This window comes from Hirundo rustica, chromosome 6 (genome assembly GCF_015227805.2).
Source record: "Hirundo rustica isolate bHirRus1 chromosome 6, bHirRus1.pri.v3, whole genome shotgun sequence".
NCBI classification, from domain to species: domain Eukaryota; kingdom Metazoa; phylum Chordata; class Aves; order Passeriformes; family Hirundinidae; genus Hirundo; species Hirundo rustica.
In genome coordinates, this window is record NC_053455.1 from 58,990,281 (window position 1) to 59,010,299 (window position 20,019).

Here is a 20,019-nt window from a genome sequence, read left to right on the forward strand (position 1 = left end):
CATTAAGAAAAACAAATATAAATCTGGTTTAAAATCAACTCATTTGGGCCCCGTCAATATTTGTGCCGTTGGAGTTTAATTGATCTGTTCCATGTTATTTTTTTCTCTGGCAGTGTGGGTGAAACCCCTATAAAATCAGAGTGTGGAGAGCTGGCAGGATATAGGAAGTGCAGTCAGCTGAGGGAACTGAACGTGAACCTCTTTGTCAAATCTCCGGTCTCTCAAAATTACAATTGTATAATTTCCAAGGAGTAATTTGAGTTAAATCGTAGTGGAAGCCCCTCGGTGGGGATGTCAGTGCTGCTCTGCTTCTGGAGAAAAGTAGCTGAAAATGAGGCTGGCTGCCCTGGAGGAGCAGTTGCTTTCCCTTCAATCTGCTAATTATCGATATACATTAAATTTCGGGACATCTTCCATAGAGGGTGGGTGGCTATTAACTCCACATGGGTCAAAAATAATTCAAGGGTCGCTGTTGATTTTGGCCTGATTCGTGAGTGAGGATCGCATTTGGCAGCGCCGCGCTCTTGCTGCTCGGCGGTGGGGAAAAACGCACGAAAGTGTCTTTCCTTAAATTTAGACATGTGGGAATGAGCAATGTAACAACACCCTGCGAGCCTGGTGGCACCGGGCAGTCCCCGCTGGGGTCTGAGCCGTGCCGGTAGCGTGCAGCTAAATAAACACTATTAAATGGGGAGGGAATGTGTGTCACTCCCCGGGAGCACGGCGTGCTCGGGGCCCTGCCGCTGCGCTTTTCCCACGTGGCGCGGCCGGGAATGCCGCTTTTATATCATCGCCTTTAGCAGCTCTGACTTCGATTCGAGGTGCATTTTAGAGATGTTTGGCCCGACCTTGTCTGAGGGCTGCTTGGAATCCCTCGGTTTGCCATCCTCCTTCCTTCACCGTATAAAATTCCCGGAGACTTGGCAGCTCGGGATTTCGAGGGGTGTTTGATGTCACACGTGCGGCCAGGGCACCGCGATGAGGAGCGCGGTGGCATCGGCAGGGTGTCAGCTCATCCATCCCATGGGAGGCTTTTGGGGTCCGTGTGTCTTGTGGCTCCCTCCTTCTCCTGCCCAGCAAAAGGGATGCAGCGCAGATGGGGATTTTTCTCCTGCTGTCTCCCCTGGGCACTGCCCTGTTGCGGATGGAAGCGCTCTGGGATAAGGCGCAAGGGAGCAGGCGGGATTTTGTGTTAAACGTGCGGTGCTCGGGAATTAAGATGATGCTTGTGCTCAGAGCTGCTGGGTGCTGCGTTCCTTGTGTCCCAGTTCTCCTAAACAAAGGTATGACTAAAGAAAATGACGGGGTTTAGTTTTTTCCCCCTTTGTAAGGCGCATCACGGGAGCGCTCGCTGGCACCCATTGTTCTTCCAGCAGTTTTTGAAGGGATTTCTCACCCTCAGCTTTGAAACTCTGTGGCTCAGCAGCCTTGATTTTTATTTTTTTTTTTTTTAACGAAAGATCATGGCTTTTAGAGGCTGCCTGTATCTCAATATTTCAAATTATTTACGAGGCTCTCAGAATTAAAAAGCAGGCATTTTCCTTGCATTGATTGGAATAAAACTGCTGTGCTGGTGGTTGATTTTTTTTTTTTTTTCGGTGTCTGAATTACCATCCTTGAAATAAAATCTCAGCGCTAGGGAAGCATCGAGATCCCAGGCATTGCTTCCTACTTACACTGTGCCTGGCCTTCTATTGTTCCTGCCCGTGGCCTGTGGGAAGCAGGGAAAATCGGGAGCTTTAGCCAGCCTTCCCGCAGCACAGCATTATCCGGTGTTCGTCTTCATTGTGTCTCTCGGAGTGCCTGCGGAATACCTGGAACAGGCTGAAATCCGCAGCAGAGGAGAGAAATGGGGGGAGTTGGGGGATGAGAGGGAAGGATGGCCGAGCCGAGTTTTGGAGGCAGGAGGGAGCAGGAGCCGCGGGGAGCGTGGCTGGGTGGCCGCAGGAGGATGCTGCTGGAGCCGGGAGCATCCTCGCACTCCCGGCTCCTCGCATCCTCGCCGGGCAAGTTCGGCAAACTAGGGAGCGTCTTAACCGGGAATGGATCGAGGGTGCGTCCCTGGAAATCCCTTCGGGAGGGCTCGCTCTGTTAGGGCACTCAGCAGGTCGAGCGCGTTCTCGCTGGCTCGGGGTTGGGAATTCTGTAAAAAAAAAAGAGCAGGATTTGAGGCGGGGTGGAGAAGGAGCATCGAGGTCTCTGCTGAGGGAGGATGGAGAGGTGCCGGGGGGGAATGCAGGCGATGAGGATTAAGCTGCAATAATCACATATTGATAAATATGAGGGGTTTGAAAGGGGAGGGAGCAGGAAAGCGCGGGCTTGCGGAGGGAACGAGCGGGCAGCAGGAGGTTTATTTTTGATGGGTAAAAAACTTGTAAGAAACAGATGCAAGAGGCATGTTTGGGTTTGTTCCTTTGTTTGGCTCAGCAAAAGTCAGTGGAAGGATTCAAGGTTGAGGATGGCTCAGAGTAAGGAGACAGAGCAGCTCTCTCCAAGGTGAGCAGGATAGTAAAGGAAAAGGATTTGGCAGCTATAATCACGTGTAGACAGAGAAAAAAAGAGATTTTCTTAAAAACCTGGCTAAATGCCAGGTGTCAGAACAGGTACGGAAATCCTGATTTGGACAGGTAAATCCCAACCCCGGACTTCCTTAGGTTTCAGCAAATAGCTCAAGCAACAGAAGCAAACCAGGCATTTTGGGAATTTATTCCTTAAAAACTGCTTGGTAACCCTGACTCTGTGGCATGTCCCTAATTCCTGGAGGTGGTGATTACATGGAGATGGCCCCTGCAATAACCAAGCATGTGGTAGGCAGAGCACCTGGGGAATATGCAACGCCTGCTGTCTGCCCCCCTTTTCCTTCCCAAGAACTCTGTCATCTTGTCCTTCCTAGGTGCTGGATTTCATCAGGGATCTCTAGGGATGTAGTTATTTGGGATTTCTGCTGTCCTTCTTGTGTTTTGGTTGGAGAGAGGTGAATCATTTCCAGTCCTGTCAGGATAGACGGTGTGGTTGGGAAGCAATGTTTAGCCAACCTTCCAAAAAAAAAGAAAAAAAGAAAAAAAGCTATTTTCATTTCTTCACGGTTCTGTTTCTTCTGATGTAGTGGAAGAGGGCCCAGGGAATAATTCCCACTTGAGAATAAATCGCCAGCTTTGCTGAAAGTGCAGTCCTGACACCTCTGGGGCTGTAAAGGAGTGATACAAACCCTGCCCCTCTCGGTGTCTGTGGGTCAGGATCCGTTACCAGGAATAACTTCAGCCTAGGGATGAAGTTTTGGATGCAAGTGGCTTAATTACAGTGCGGATGGAGCGTCGCTGTCTGTGCTCAGCCCACGTGTGATCTGCAGCAGTTCTCCTGCCTGAAACCACTAATGAGCTTAAGAACTCCCCTGTTTTCTCAGCGCTTAACAAAAATTAAATCCTTCCCTCCCAACAAAACTGGTCGCGTGCTCGGCCCGCTGCTTTCATCAGGAACAATGGGTGAGCGCTGACCTTCCTGAGATGCCACCTCAGAGCTCGTTACTGAATAATTAGGTGATCCTTACCCTTCCCACAAAGCTCGGGGGGCTGGTTTTTTGTATTGATAACGTGACATATCCCAAGGCTCGGCCTTGGATTTCAGGCGCTGGGCTGTTCCAAACTCCATCTGTCCACTAAGTGAATGTCAATCCAATTTAAGCTTGCATATGTTTCCAAGGAAACCATGGGAGACAGTGGGGAGAAATGGATCACGGAGGGGCAGGGAGGCTAGCGCAGCAGCAGCGCTTTGACTCTTCATTATTTAAATATAATTAAACCCCTGTTCACTGTGATAACCCTATATAGAGCAGTGTCTGGAGGCCTTGAGGATCCGATGGTTGATCTTGGAGTAGCCTGTGTTACGTGTAAAACAAACAGAGTGAATTTAAAAATAAGAAAGGAAAGTGGCTTCAGGTGCTTCTGTGACACCTCAGTCCAGCTCGTAGAGCTCTGCACATTCCTGTGTAGATCCCAGAACCATTTAGGTTGGAAAAGACCTCCAAGATCGTGGAGTTCTACCTGTGGCTGATCACCGCCTTGTCAACCGGACCCAGATCACCGAGTGCCACGTCCAGTCATTCCTTAGACACCTCTGGGAATGGTGACGCCACCACTGTCCTGGGCAGCCACTTCCAGTGCTTGAAATCATGGGTTTGGGTAGTGAGGTCCTAATTTTCTTTCTCTCAGGCTGAAGAGCTCATGCAGCCATATGAAAAGTTATCCAGCCCTCAGCTGAACAAAGCAAACTGTGGATGGACCCAAAGGAGGCTTCATATGCATATTTAGACCCCCACAAAAATATAAATGGAAAGTGTTTAGATAAATTTCAGACCAGTGTCCTGGTTGAGTTAAAAGAGCCAGGCGGGGCGAGCCTTGGAGCAGCCTTGGCTGACGGAAGGTGTGCCTGCCTATGGGGCTTGGAATGGGATGATCATCCAGGTCCCTGCCAACCCAAACCATTCCAGGATAAAACACCTTAACGCTGCACACCCGGTGTACTTGTGTTTGGAGGGCAGTACCTGTGACAGGCCTTGCCTGGGGAGCAGGAAAGTCGGTGAATATTCGTGTGATTGCCCCTGATCCCTCGGATGAGCTGCAGGCGCCGTGGCTCCCCGAGGACTCATCCTTCACCAGGGGTGTGAGAATTTGAGGCACACCCCAGCTCGAGCAGAGGCACGGAAAGAAAGCTGTGAGGTGACCGTGAGCAGGAGGCCCCAGAGGTAATTTGGGGTCTGTTCCTTTTGCAGACCCCGTGTCAACCGCGGCAGAGACCTGACAGAAGTTGTGTCATCCTCTAGGAAGTGTCACTGTCACTCAGCTCCGCTGGTGCTCCCACGTGTGTGTCAAAGTTGTAAGCAGGGTGGGAAGCAGCCGAGCTGGAGACTCAAACATAGACTTGGTGCTTGGTTTCCTTTCAGAAGAAATGAGGGTTCCCCCACCCCATTTCCAGGAATTCATCTTGAACTGAGAGTTTAAATGCTGCAGAAAGCTGTGGCTGTAAGTCTTTTGGCTTTCTGAAGCAAAGTGTGTTTCTACCTGTTAATACAGCTGTTAAATAAAATGTTTATCTTAGTTATTGAAATGAGGAGTGAGAAGCTGGCTTTGGAGCTCTAAAATGGGATATTATCTGTCGTTTTAGTTTGAAGAATGCCGCTGCCTTAAAATGTTTTACTGCGACAAATAGCTGGAGCTGCAGTTCTGGTGGCTGGGGATATCCTCTGTGGATACATCTCTGCTTGTGCACTGTAACTGCAATCTGAGGCAGAAACTCCTCAGCTCTGGGCTCTTTGCAGCTGTTGTCCAGCCTCAGATCCTCTTTGGATCAAATCTCCTGAGATTTGGGCTGCCAGCAGCAAAACCGGCCGAGGGGAGGTACGTGCTGGGCACGGGCACTGGGAATTGTCCTTGGGCCGAGCCGTGGGATAGCAGGGGGGTTCTGGCTGCTCGGGGCGGGCTTTGCAGCGCGTTCCTCCTTATCGGCTGTTTACCCTTCCGTGGTGGGCACAGCCTGGGAAAGCAGAGCTTGCTGCAGCTTGCTTGGATCTTCCAGCAGCTCCTGGAAACTTCCTACCAGCTCTCCCAACATCTGACCAGTAGCTGAGAGCGTCTCCCGCTGCCACTTTGGCTCTGCTTCAGCTGGCAGCTCGTGCAGCTCAGGAGTCCCTCTGGGATCGCCTCTCCAGTCGCATTTCCCGTCGTCTGGCTTCACACGTTGTCTCTTTGTATCCCACTCCTTGGAGCCTGGTGCTCTGAACCGTGAGCATCTTTTACCTTTGTGCTCGTGCGCCGGTGGCTGGGATGGATGCGGCTTTCCCTTCCCCATCCCTCTAATCCGTGCATTGAACGCCTCAATGTGCAATTAATGTTCTCAAACACTGCAGCTGATAATGAAGGGGATAATTCCAATTTTTTTTTTGTTTCTCCACTTGTCGCTGCTAGGAGTGCCTCGAAAGTTTTGCCGTTTTCTTCTCTATAATGAATATCCTCCTCAAGGCTGAAGGAAGCACTTGGGGGGTGGTTTTGCGGTATCAGAACATCTGGCAGAACAGTACTTGTAGGGCTCTTCTCCCCGCTACTCAGCACACTTGGATGTTTTGAAGGCACAGACTGACTTCAAGGGACCTTGCTGAAAATTAGTCGGAGGCACCTGTGGCATTTCCATAAAACTAGGCTGCACTCTTTAAAAGCTTTGTGGTTCCCCAGAGGAAGTTGTAATTAGGCTCCTTTGCCAGAGAGCTGATGGTTTATCCTCTGAAACTCCCACTGGCTCCATGGTGACCTGCGCTGGTGGGAGAATAGAAGTGTTCAGCGTCCCCCCTGGAATTCAACCAAGAGCTCTTGGGACCAAGGGTGTGACTTAGTAATCGTTCTTAAGTCTATTTTCCTCCCGGCTGTGCGAGGTGCAGTGAAACCCCAGTGAAATTTCGGTGTGTTGGAGTGTATGTGGCCCACCTCGTTGAAAAAAGTCAGATCCTGGCCCTGCCTTGGAGAGCTGAGCGTGTTTAATTGCTGCCTTTCCGAACGGCCAAGCGGCGTCACGCCCGCGTGGGTCGATAAATGCGCCTTAATGAGTGCCCATAAACCAGATCACTCCCAGCACGGGCTGCAAACCCTGTCCAGTCTATTTAAAGGTGGTGTTTGTTGCCTTGGCTGATCAAACCTGGGGCACAAGCAAAGGTGTGTGTTTAAATTCGCCTCTAACGATGTGGGTAAGGGATGAAAGAGCTGGGGCAGCTCCTAATGGGAGTTAAACGGGCTCTCGTTGGAGCAGCATTCCGGTGAGCTGGGCTTCTCCTTGTCTAAAGTGGCTGAATTGCCTGTGTTTGGCTTGTGGTTCCTGGGATCTTAACATGTTAAAACATCCAGCTCCTGCCTGAGTTTTCTCTCAGCAGATTTCTGATCCGTGCCAACCGCCGGTTCCTAGAAATACTCCTCTGGCTCAGCTCAGGACCTTTGGCAGCGCTGAGTCCCCTGCTTCCTGGGCTTAAATGATCCAGTTTGATCTAAATTTAAATGGTTCCCCCGCTAACACCCTAGGAATTAAAGAACTTGTTCTCCTTGGAGGCATCAGCTGTCGCAGCACCATTCAGTGGCGCTGCACTTTCTCGGACTGACCTAATACGTGAAACCAGTTGAGTTGTGAAATTTTAAGTGGAACCTCTTCACTTACCGTGTGGGTTCCTGATTTGTAAATACTGTCTCTGGCACTAATGAGAGGGAGGAAGGGTTTAAAGCAGGCTTAGGTAGGCTTGGCAGTTCTGCCTTGGCTAAAACGGTGTCACCAGAAGATGTGTGAATGTACACCTGTATTTGTGGTGGTGATTGGTCCTGTGTTTTGTGAAGGGGGAAAAAAAAAGAAGAAATTGTGTATTTTCAGGCCACATCTGGACTTTTATTCCAGAAGTCCCCAAGCCATTCTATGATATACGGAATGCCAGAATGTTTTGGGTGGGAAGGGACTTTGAAGCCCATTCATTTCCACCCCCTGCTATGGGCAGGGACACCTTCCACCAGCCTGTGCCAGGACCTCACCACCCTCACAGGGAAGAATTAGATTCTCTGATTCTAGTTCAAATCCTGCAAAGCTGGCTCCAGATTTAAGCTCTGCTCAGCATTCAGTGTTTGTGGTTTACAACACATCAGGGAAGGAGAGGGTTTGGTTCCTGGAATTGCAGTGGGAATGCAAGAGTTCTGTAAAGTCTTTCTTTGACTTGAGTTTTGGATTGGGATTGAAACTTTCAAATGGAAAAATGCTCAGCGTAGCTCATCCTCTGTCGCCTTTGTCCTCAGCTGGGAACGTGTGGGGTTAACACATGTGGGGTTTCAAGTGATGATCAGAAAGTGAGAATAAAGAAGTAGAAAGTCTGTTTTCTTTTGAAATGTCTGTTAAGCTTTGAATAGAAAGAGGAATCAAAACCTTTGATGAAGGAAATCCCAGAGAGCTGTTTTTGCTGTATGACAACTCGCAACCTCACTGAGGGTGAAGTGGCGTGCTACTACTTCTCAAACCGTGTAGAAACAAAAGGTACTTCCAAATGCAAGGTGATACTGTCTGAAGTACTTACGCTAGAACTGAAAATAATTCAGGCAGCAGTCTTAGTCTGAAGAGGTGGTTCTGGTCAGTGTATTTCAGATGGAGATGAGTCAGAACACAAGAATCCTCGAAAATGCTACGTGAACTTGTTCTTTAACAGAGCTTTGTTTTGCCTGCTTGGGTCTAAAGATTCTGTAAGTTTGAGATGATAAGTGTGCATGTCTGTTAAATTTTCAAATTTGGGCTGTCTTTTGCACTCCTCGGAGATGATAATCCCTGGAGTCCATACCTGGAGCCATAGTGCCAAGGATTTGTTGAAGGAATGCCTTGCCCTTCCCTGAATTTCTTGCATTTCTTTTATCTCCCCTAAAGCCGGTTTTGAACTTGCCGAGTAGGAATGTGTTGTCTTTGGATCCTGAGAGTGCCGTGCTGCCAGTTCCCAGTCAGGAGAGAGTGAATGGAGACCTTTGTGGGACAGACGTACCAGAGGGAGGAGAAGGGAAATCCGCATCCAGAGACAGGGTGGCAGTAACAGCTCCACGACACGGAGAGGAGCTGGCAGGGATGCACCTGCCCTCGAAATTCCCACAGGCAGCGCAGTTTGCAGCCGCACGCGTCGTACACGGAATCACGGCGCAGCTTGAATTATTTAAGCTCAGCAGCTTGAAGGAAGCTCCTAAAGCAGTCATGGGAGGGTGTGATAGTAATATATAGAAGAGCTTTAATATTTACTGTAGGAAAAAACCTTACACCTTGTTCTTCAAAATAAAGCCTTGGGAATAATTTGTTATTCCGTTTTGTCCGTGGAGCAGGAAGGGTGCCAGAGCTATCTGAGCAAAGTGACATATGATTGATACTTTACCAGACTCAGCCTTCTGCCACAAAGGAATCAAGTTTGCATTTTGCATATATGAAAAATCAGATGAGCAGGGCTTGTGTGGGTTAATTTTTTTTTTTTTTTTTAAACCTTGATTGGCAAAGCTTGTGCTCCTTCTATAAACACGACTGCAAAAAGCTGTCCCGGAATATTTTTGACTTGGTTTCTCAAACTACTTATAGGCATGTTTTAGGGTGTTGTTGGCGTAGCTGTCACATGGCAGCCTTGTATGGCAGCTTTGTACAGAACCTATTTAAAATTGTAACAGGCAATTCTGTGTAAATGGGCGATGCTTAATAGATCTGGTATTTTATAGAGTCAGAGAATCCCAGGATGAATCTAGGGTTGGAAGGTTCCTTAAGGATCATCTCATTCCACACCCTGCTACAGCCAGGGACACCTTCCACTATCCCAGGTTGCTTCAAGCTCTGTCCAGCCCGGCCTTGGACACTTCCAGGGATGGGGCAGCCACGGCTTCCCTGGGCAGCCTGTCCTGGGGCCTCAGCACCCTCCCAGGGAAGAATTTCCTCCCAATATCCCGTCTAACCCTGCACTCTGCCAGTGGGAAGCCATCCCCCCTTATCCTGGCACTACCTGCTCTTTTAAAAGGTCCCTTTCCTTCTTGCTGCTGCTGTTCCCTGGGATATTTCAGGATTGCAATATCTGTGTAAGCTTCAGCCTTTCAGTTTTTCCAGGCAGTCTGGTGTGCATCTCCCATCCTTTCCCGTGTTTCTCTTGCCTGATTTCTAGACTCTGAATGCCTTCGTTAAAAGGAAACCTCAGTAACTAGTTCACTGGAGAGAGATGCAGCAAACTCCAAGTGTCAAAGCATCTCTTTCCATCAAATTGTCAGCCTGGAGACAAGCTCAGTCCAATTTCCACCCCCACATCCTTGTACTTACCTGCAAATGCCCGGGAATTCCTTTGCCCTGCCTGGACTTTCCTTGCAGCGGCATGCTTAAGGCTGCTTATCCATGGTTCTCCATGGGTTGCTGGTGCTGCTGCTACAGCTGGGAGGCTCCTGTGGGAAGCACCAGTGATGGATGCTGTTTGGGAATTGCCATATGCTCGGTCACACTCTAGAATCCATTAATTCCAAGTTTCCTTCTCCTTCTGGTGCATCCCTCCCTAACTTGTTGAAAGGCAACGAAAATACATCCCCTCTTGAGAGCAGGAAGGTAGTCATCCATCTCTGAGCAAACTAAGGGCACAGGAACAAATCCTGGTCTCCACTTTCAGTTTTTCCTGGCTTTGGGAGTGTGTTTGGATTTTTGAGGGGGACAAGGGTAGCTTCGCCTGTGGGTAAGCACAGCTTTTGCACCTCTTCTGCAGAGAGTCACTATGAAACTGTGGCTGTGCCATTGCCCCTCGAGTTCCAGCCCCACTTGAGCCAATTTCGGTGGGATTTGGAAGGCTCTGAAGAACAGAAGAGGCACCGGAGCTTCCCACAGACACACACACAGAACAACGGTGCTTTATGTTGGGGTCACGAGCAAAAGGCTTATGACAGCTCTTGGGGTGGAAATCTGCAGTTCTTCAAGGTCGTAGGAAGTGGTTTTGCCAGTGTTGATCACGGGGGTTGAGTGGAGGCTTTGCTTTCAGAGACTTGGGGTTTGCTTTAATATAAATATGTACTGGACCCCAAAGCTTCGGGGTTCCAGACTTGATCGGGGTTTGGTGCCTGATGCTGGAGTCGCTGAAGTCACTTATCAGTCCCCACATTTGTTTTTCACTTCATCATTTCCTGCCTATTTTGCTCGGTGGCAGCCTGTCACTGGCAGCGTGACACAGTGTTACAGCTTCTTACCATCGGTAAAAGGTGAAGGAATGCCGGTGGTGCCTTTCCCAGAAGGAATGTGCTTTTCCCGGAGTCACATTCATTATCCAAACAACCTGCCCTGTTGTTGATTTTGAGGAAATATCCTGTGACTCTCCCCCACGCTTGTACGTTGTTCACTTCCACTGGTGTCTTCCCACTTGTCCCCTTATTTCGTCCCCGCTTTTCCCCTACTTTTTCACCCATTTATTTTCATCTCTCTCTTCTTCCTCCCCCCCTTCTTTCCCCCTATTTTTTCCCCCTTTCCTCTTCCCTGAGAATGCTGCTTGCTGAGGCTGCGGAGAGTGTGAGAACAGCCAGAGAAATGTAATTTTGGCTTCCCCAGACAGAGCACTGCCACTAGGCAAGATCTGAAACCAGATAACCAAGGCTGAGCCAGACCTTCCCAAGGAATCATCCGGGGAGCTCCTCGGGGGTGTTCCCAGCACTGGCTCCGGGTAGTGTGGGTCAGGCCTGCTCCCAGCCAGATTGGCTCCCTGTGCCGCTGCTCTCGGACACACTCGGGGTGTGAAGCCCCGGGCTCTCATTGCAGCTGTCTGTGATTTATCACGGCCACACACGGGCTGCGAAACTCCCAGCCGGGCTGCTGGAGCGCACGCAGGCTTTCGCAACGGGGCGTTGGAGCAGGGAGTGAAGCAGAGCCTGGTCCAGGACAGCTCCCAGAGATCCTCTTGGCTGTGCCAGAGTTGCCCCACATCCCTTTTTTATAAGCCTTTTGGGAACCGTTGGAGGCTGTGTGTCCACATGGTTTTCAGGAGCTGCTGGCAGTGAATCACAGAATCCTGGAATGGTTCGAATTGGAAGGGACCTTAAAGATCCGGCCCCCTGCCATGGCAAGGGACACTTTCCACTATTCCAGGTTGCTCCAAGCCCCATCCAGTCTGGCCTTGGGCACTGCCTGGGATAGGGCAGCCACAGCTTCTCTGGGCAAACCTGAGCACCCTCACAGGGAAGAATTTCTTCCCAGTATCCCATTTAACCTTGCTCGGGCACAATGGTCAGAGCTATGCTGATGAGTGAGAGAAAGCAGCCCTTGCTGCAGCCTAATGAGCTCTGCATAAAGAGTTTCCTCCAGAGCATGTGGCTGATGGAGCTTTCAGTGTGTCTCAGGAGAAAAATCAGGACTGGACCCTGGGAAGACAAACTGCAGCTTCCGACAGCTCCAGATTTTCTGAATGTTGAGAGGGAGGCGATGTTTCCACTCCCGGGACGCGCGTGGCATTCAAGGAACTCAGCCTGGGATACCTGATGCTGCTGTGATTTTTTCCGGATTTCCCACAGCTCCTGCAAGGCTTCTTCCATGCAGCACGTTCCTTGGAGCACTGGGAATTACTCGCCTGCAAAAGCAGCAGGGAGGAAGGAGCCAATCCTCCAGATACTCACAGTTGTAGGGCTGTTGTCACAGCATAAGCTGCTCCGATGGAAACGAATCGACAGGATTCAAGGAGATGGGGCTGAGAGTCATCAGAGCGGTGCCGTGCGCGGAGGGGAGGGATCAGTGTTGCCGTAACTCTTTGTGTGTTATTGAAGTGCCAAATGGATTAGGAGCTTTAAAAGCTTTAATTTCTGTGCTTTTGGCATCGTCTCTTGGAACGCGCGCGTCTCCGCGGTGAAGCTCTGGGGAGGAAATGGGGCTTGAAGGGATAGTCCCAGACTAGTTTCTTCTAATTTCACTTGCAATCAAGTGCTGGAGAGGGAGAGACAGATGCTGCAGCTGCATGATTACAGAACATGCAGCTGTTATCACACTTGCTTCTTTTCCTGCTAATGAGGCATCAGCTCTCTCCTGAGTTTGCTGTCTGGGTAATGGTTTTACCCTAGCACGAAACTAGAAGTGGTTTTAGTTTTTCTTTATTCTGATCTGGTTTGGGTTCAGCAGCTGGCAGGATGGTTTTTCGGAACTAGTCTGGTTTGAGGAAGGAGTTGCCAGAGGAGCGTTGCCCAGAGAAGCTGTGGCTGTTCCATCCCTGGAAGCGTTCAAGGCCAGGTTGGACAGGGTTTGGAGCAACTTGGGCCAGTGGAAGGGGTCCCTGCCCATGGCAGGGAGTTGGAATCCAAACCATTCTGTGATTGTATGATAAGGAGGCAGCAATTCCAACTAGTTCTAAAAAAGCTTGGTGGGCTCTGTCTGCAGCTGGATGGACTGAGCCGCTTGGCACTTGAATTTCCAGCACCTCAAATGTCTTCTCCCCGTTAATGCAGTTTCTCAGCCACGAGCAGTAAATGGGTGGTTCTGATTCAAGTGTCTTCACTTTCAGTTCTTCACATTGTCTTGCACTTTCTTGGAGGCTTCAGGGCACAGGCAGCTTTTCTGTGCTTTGTGAAGCAATACAAAGGTGGAGAGAGGATGAAGAGCTCTGCCACTCTCCCTTCCCAGCTGGCAGGAGCACAATACTCGCTGGAAGGGAGCTCGGCAGGCCTCTGATTTTGAGGAATGATGCATTTGCCTGTCAGAGGGCTGAGTTTTGAGCTGTGTTCAAAAGCTCTGTCTCTGTGTTGTGCTGAGGGAAGAGGAGGGATTGCCGGATCCCAGGTGAGCTGGGAGCAGGAGCATCCCCCTCACAAAGAAATCCGTGCGGTGCAGGTGATTGCAGAGGTGTGGAAAAACCTCTGAGTAGTCCAGCATACCAAGGGTAGGTTTTGTGCCATAGGTGCTGGCAGTGAATCGTAGAATCCTGGAATGGTTTGGGTTGGAAGGGATCTTAAAGCTCAAACAGTTCCACCCCCTGCCATAGGCGGGGGCACCTTTCCACTGTTCCAGGTTGGTCCAAACCCCGTCCAACCTGGTCTTGGACCCTGCCAGGGGTGGGGCAGCCACAGCTTCTCTGGGCACCCTGTGCCAGGGTTTCACCACCCTCACAGGGAAATGATTTAATTATAATTTATTTGGGGATTTTCATCTCTGCCAGTGGCTCGGTCTCTCAGTAGGGACAGTAGAAAACAGGATGAAAGTTGCAGGGAAACCACTGGTCCATATAGCCTGGGAAGAGTTCTCCTCCCCAGGGCATGTTCTGCAGGATACCTGTTCTGCCTCTGCCAAATCCTGCTCTGCCTGATCCATTTTTTAAAACTGCAGTCCTCTTCCAGTCACCAGAGGTTGCATGTGGGCAGTTTAACCTCTTGTGCGAGAAGAATTCAATTTCGGAGGAAATTCCGTTTGACTTGATCCTCCTAATTCCCAGGGCCTGATTTCCCAATCAGAAAAGTGTGGACACATATAAGTGTTTGTTCCCCACCAAGCTCTCCTCCTGGGGCACCAGCCATGGGATATGTACCCTGTTTAACCGGGTGGAGGAACTCGGTCACCCCAAAACACATTGCCGAAAGCACGACATGTAGAAAAGCACCGTGCAAACCCCAGCGGGTTTCAATTCCTGACTTTCCCTTAGTTAATGCATATATAAGTAAGGCAATTAAAACACATCGGGCTTATTTCAAATAGATAATCTAATTATCAGCTTGATTAAACCATATCAAATGAACAGTTCTTGTAATTCGGGAGCTTTGTTCTAATCACTGCCAAAGCAGTAGGAGCTTTAATTAAAAGCCTCAAAAGTGGCAGACCAGTGTCAATTGAGGGGAGTTACAGCCTGAATGCTGATTGCAGGGAAGAGCAAACACATCCGAGGTGGATGCTGATATAAAGATCAGCTCTTTGCTGCCAGTGAATGGAATTTGACTATTTTGTAAATACAATTGGATGAAAGTAATTGTCATTTGCTGCTGTTTCTGATGCTCAGAGACAGAGTTCATTAAATGGATTCCACTATCACTCGCTTACACTGACATTTTTAACGTCTGTGGGGTGGTATCACCCAGCCATGTCCTGCCTCAGCCTTGGACCTACAGCTTCTTATGCTAACGTGGGCTCCTTCAGACTGCAGAATTCCTTAATTACGAATTGGCGGCTGGATAACTCGGGAAGCCCGGGCTGCTTTTTCCTGCCGTGAATGTATCTTTAGGGCCTCCCTGCCCATGGCGATTTGGTGCTCAGTGCCCACAACTTTTATAAAGCGCAACTACAGGGAATGACAGGAGCAGCGGGCAGCCAGGTTCCAACCTGCAACAGGGATTTGCATGCATTTAATTTATTAATGTTGGCAGGTCTCTGCTTAATAGCCCAAGTTTTCTTTTCACCTGAGTAGGTGGACTTTTTGTTTTTCTTTTGCCTAATTGTCTCAGAAAATGATACTGGAAGAGCCTGCCTGTATCAACACGCAGGCAGGCAGTCACAGACCGAGGGTTATTTCTGCTCTGTGCCCTGCACCAGCCTTCAGATTTTGGAGATTTGATGGGCGTTTGTAAGGTGCTAGGAACAGGATGAGTGGAAGAGGGAGCTGGGTGAACAGCCCTCTGTCCGGACCCAGCTTCCCCCAGCTGCTGTGGCATTTGCCATCACCACCTTGCTCTTAATTACCGTCGTGTTCCACGGCTTAATATTAAACCACATCTAATTGCATCCTGTCTCTTAATTGGCTTAACTGGCCATCACCCAAATAGACTCTGCTGTATAGAAACAAGCTTCCCCAAATATTTCCTAATTGGCAGTCGGTGCTTTGTGAGGAGACGGGACCCTCTCAGCGATATTAATAGATGTTTTCTCCCGTTCGTTCCCAGGATTGGACATTGATCCTATGACGCATGCCCGGAAAAAACAGCTTTTCCTTGTGAAACATCCAGCTGGTTCTGCTGGCCAGGCCTCGTCGCCAACAGGCAGCAGGAGGATGGACAGGGCCAACGCAGAGCAGCGGGACGGAGATGCCTCGGAGGCTCCAAACTGTCCCAGTGGTTTTGTAGGGAGTAACAAAAGCAAGAGTTTGCGCGAAGTGCGAAAGACGTACCCGCTGAGGAGGCGGCTGCTCCCCTCGGTGAGCAAAAAGACCTGCAAGGTGCTCCTCACCAGGCTGGAGGATGTGGCCGGCTCTCTGTCCAAGCAGACCCCGAGCTGTAAAAAAAAGCACCTTCCCAGCTGGGTTGAGGGTTTGGGATCTGCTTTGTTCTCGGAACAAGTTCAGCCTGTGGGAGCGAGCAAGAGTGAGTCATCCGGGGAGAAGTGCGCGGTAACTTATCCCGGGCCGGAGCAGGACTTTGATCCTGCTCCCTCGGAGCCCAGGAAGCGCCGGCTGGCCTCGCTGAACGCTGAGGCAGTGAACAACCTGCTGTTCGAACGGGACGATGGCTCGTTATCCGGCAGGCGCTTCCGCAGGGACTCGGGGAAGGCTGCTGGGGACTGTACCCTCAAGGGCTTGCAGTGCAAAGCCGGTGACAACTGGCCTGCCCTGGAAAAACCGGCTGTGAAAGCAGGGAAGGGAAAGAACCGGCACGAGCCCAGTCAGAAATGCAATAGCTGCGAGCATTCGCTGGACGAGGTCTTTGATGATGGGGCAAAGAGGGAGGATGGGGCCGTCTCCTACCATCCCACCCCAAAGAGACTGGCCAGCCTGAACGCCGTGGCCTTCCTGAAGCTGACCCACGAGAAAGACCAGCCCCTGAAACAGAGGAATAAATCAGACGGGGAGGGCAAGTCCGAGAACCACTGTTCGAAATCTACGCTCAAATGGGCCAAAGCCGGTCGGAAGAACTGTGTCAAATCCAAGAAGGAGGTGGCTAGCTTAAAAATGGATGGGCAGCACGGCTGGCAAGGCCAGACCCTGGGCACGTTTGGGAAAGGGGAGCAGCGGGACTCTTCCAGGCTCTATGGGACAACAGAGCCCGTCCCCTACGAGTCGCTGTCTGGCTCCTACGCCAGCACGGAGGGCTTCTACCACAGACTGCCTCTGCTCATGGGAGGACAAGCTTCCATGAAGCCGGAGTATGGAAGGCCCGGAGAGAAATCCCCAACCCCCAAACAGGAATTTCATCAGCCTTCCTTTCCCATGCAGCAGTTCCCTCCCTTGCCTGTGCCCGGGAATCACGCGGATTGTGGATGCCTCTATGAATCCTCAGATCTGACTCCGTTGAACGGGTTTTACGTTTATTACGGCCAAAGCGGATACAGTGGCTACTCCCCCTGCTCCGTTTATCCCAAGGACGAGCTGTCGCAGGCCGCCACCTGCGAGGGGCTCCTGGTATCTTCCGGTTCCTTGCCGTCGGGCGCTCACTTCCAGCCCCTGCACTGGTGCAGCTCTCCGTACTGCTGCGGGGAGGGAGCGGCCGTGAGCAGCTACAGCGTCTGCGGCGTGGTGCACGTGCCGGAGGGCAGGATCGGCAGCGTGCACGCCGGACGGAGCAGCTACCCCTACAAAATGCCTTTTGCAGCAGGTAAGGTGCAAAGTGCACGCAAATCCCGGCCGGCCTGGGAGAAGAGGGTGGCTCGGTGAGGTGCCTGCTTTCCCTGGAGGCTGGTTGCCTCCGCTAGCAGTTCTCATTGCGGCTTGGAAGGGATCCACCTTCCACCTCCCCCTTCCCTTGTTTTTAGCCTGGAGGGTTTTTCCCCGCTGAAAGATCTTGTTGGTGTGGAAAGCGGGGAATCGGTGAAAGGATTTGGGCAGAGAGAGAAGTTGACTCACGGCTTGTCGCTCTGGAGCTCGGGCTGAGCTTTGATCTGTGTAAAACGAGCGGGGTTCAGTTCCTGCACGCCATCCCGCTGTGCCGCTCCGAGCGGAGGGCCGGGAGCACACCAGGATGAGTTACTCCTCCCATCCCAAAACCTCGCTCTGGAGGCTGAGGCATCCTCACAGAGCCTGCGGAGAAGCAGGCGTTGCCTCTGCTGTTAGACCCTCGTGGTGCCAGCTGGGGGCTGCAGGCGTTTTGGATTCCGTGGATCGGTCAGAGCCGGCAGGGCTGCACAGGGAGTTTCACTGTGGTTTGGGAATTCTCGATCCCGTCTTTGCTCTCTCCGTGTCTGACAATGACGCACTGGAATGAGGAGGGGTGAGGGGCTGTGGAAGCGTCGTTGCCTGCCTGGCTCTCCTCTGTCCCCGCCTGCTTTTCAGACTTCCTGCTTTATCTGGGAGCTTTGCCTCTGCCATTGAAAAATACCTTTTTAAATATTTAGAAGTGGAGCGCTGTGTGGGGGTTATCGGATACCAGTACTGTGTGTAAAGCCATCAGGCTGGACAGTGCCTCAAAGTCGGTCTGTAGAGGAGGCTGCCCTCCAGCTGCTGGGAGTGCCAGCGTGGGATCTTTCCACTAACCACGTGTTCCAGCCAAGAGCTGGCATGACTTACCCGCTGAGAACAGATTTTCAGGTAGGTGGATGGAGTTTTGGTTCAAGCGAGGCTTTGTCATCTTCCGTTGTAGGAAGCTGCTGGAACTCAGGAGGGTTTGGTTGAAGCGTAATTTCTGTTCTCCCAAAATATCCCCGCTGTCATGGTGCTGCTTCCTATGGCAGCAGCCAGACAGAGCTCGCTGGTGGCTTCAGAGCTCTTGAAGGCGGAGTGCTCACAAGACAACCAGCTCAGCAGTGTGTTCGTGCCTGACAGTTTCTGTGCAGTGCCCCGAGGTCATACCAGCCGACTTTGTTCCTCGGGTTTTGCGCGCTGGTGCCTCTGATTTTGTGCAGCCAGAAGGATGCAGGCAGTGCAAGCGGAGTATTTTCCAGAGCTCAGCCCTCCCCGTGGATTCAGTGATTCTCCCTGGTGCTGGCAAGGGCAGCAGCAGTTCCAGGAGTGGGCATTTGCTAGTGCGTCACCTCGCTACTGAGATCTCCCTTGCTGTGATTTCCTTCCTGGGAGCAACATGGGTTTAAAAACCTATAACACCGGGATCATTGAGATTTTGGTTTGTGGATTGAGGCATATAAGGAGGTCTTACAGAATATTGACGGTGCCTTAGGCTTAAGGATTGATTTTTTTATATAATTATGCACCTCTGCAATATTTTCCTTCCCTGGAGTGGGGCATTTTAGTGAACTGAAGAAGCACTTGGGCTGCAATCAGCAGGCTCCCATCAGAGAGGGACGTGCCGAATGCTGTGTGTTACGTCTGTCCGATTTGGTGTCTTCCGGGTGTTTTTGCATGGAAATGCCGGTGTCTGTGTGGTACAAATCCCCGGGGACTGGGCTGTGATCTTGGGCTATGGTTGGGCAGTGTGGAAGCAGAGCGGTGGAAAGGAGCTGGAAAAAGTTTTGAGAGCTGCTTTAGTGCCCGTGCCGTCGGAGAGGCCGGAAGGCTGCGTGTGACCAGGGAAGGAGTCCCAGGGGTGCCACCGAGAGCAGCTCTGCACCAGGGCCCTGACGTTCAGTAGAGATTTTTTTGAAGCTTCATCCTGCTCTAGCTGGAGCTTAAAAGCTGCTTTTGTTAGCAAAAATACCCGAGAGGAGATTCCTTGCGTCATGTGTCCTGTGCCTGCATCCTGATGTCCTCGCACTCTTGGGGGTTCCTGTGGCCTTTGCTACTGGGGGTTGATTTTCTTGATTTGAGATGATGATCCGTGAGGATGAGGATCATTTGAGGATGATCTGTGGCATCCCTTGCACTCACAGCTCCGCAGTGGCTTGGCTGCAGCCCTTTGGGAGGGTAAAGTGGGGAGGCAGGAATGAATAACTTCCCGTCTCTGTGAGGGGTCCCAGAAGTTCTTTGGCTGGAGCTGTGTGGCTTTGGATGGAATTTTCCCTTCAGATTTGTAAGCTCTGGTCTGAGGCGTCTCCTGGAGCCTGACTGGAGCTTTGGTCACCCCAAAAAGCACAGTCTCAGGTTTAGAGAGCAAGGGTGCTCATGTATTGGTCCGGGAGCTCTTTTCCCGCTGATAGGGCGTAATTACAACTGGTTCTTCCATTGGCCTTGGCCTGGGTTGGGGCTTGTTTGTGACTCCTGAGCAGAGCAAGGAATTTCTGGGATGCTCTGAGAGGCAGCGTCAGCCAAATTCCAACCTGCTGAGGTTCCCGTCTCTGCTGCAGGGACGCGGTTTTGCTGAGGGTGCAGCATCTTGTGGTCGTGTTCCACCTTGTTTCATCTTTCTGGACTTAATTTGGAGAACCTTCTCAATTTTCCCTGATTAGTAGAATTTGGCTTTTTGAAAGAAGCTGGCCGCTTTCGGCAGCGTGATTTAATCCTTCCCATTGTTTCCATAAGCCTTTTTATTTCCTTTATGCATATTGACAGGCTGGAACTGCTTTGGACGCTGGCCAGCCTCGTGTGTATCCCCGGCTGGCATCGCTTGGGATTCAGATGGGTTTGTTGTGGTGCAGTGTGTGGAGCACTGGAACACGCAGGCTCGGAAATGGCTTTGCTTTTGCAACCCAGCGACAGTGCAAACCGAAATTACAGCCTGGAGAGTCTTTGCAGCTCTAATGCAATAAAGGGGATTT

The 20,019-nt window shown here is 50.9% G+C and overlaps 1 protein-coding gene across 2 annotated transcripts in view; it reads left to right on the forward strand.

Moving 5' to 3' along the window:
• Positions 1–20,019, forward strand: part of BAHD1 (bromo adjacent homology domain containing 1) — a 34,660-nt gene that overhangs the window by 4,019 nt on the left and 10,622 nt on the right. The window contains exons 1-2 of one of the 2 annotated variants that reach the window (XM_040066317.2): positions 5,591–5,777; positions 15,387–17,030. In XM_040066317.2, the coding sequence (XP_039922251.1) occupies positions 15,404–17,030 (1,627 nt within the window). In that variant the 5' untranslated portion in view covers positions 5,591–5,777; positions 15,387–15,403. Of the gene's footprint in view, positions 1–5,590; positions 5,778–15,386; positions 17,031–20,019 lie in introns of those variants that run through there. The other variant, XM_040066318.2, reaches the window with a different exon arrangement.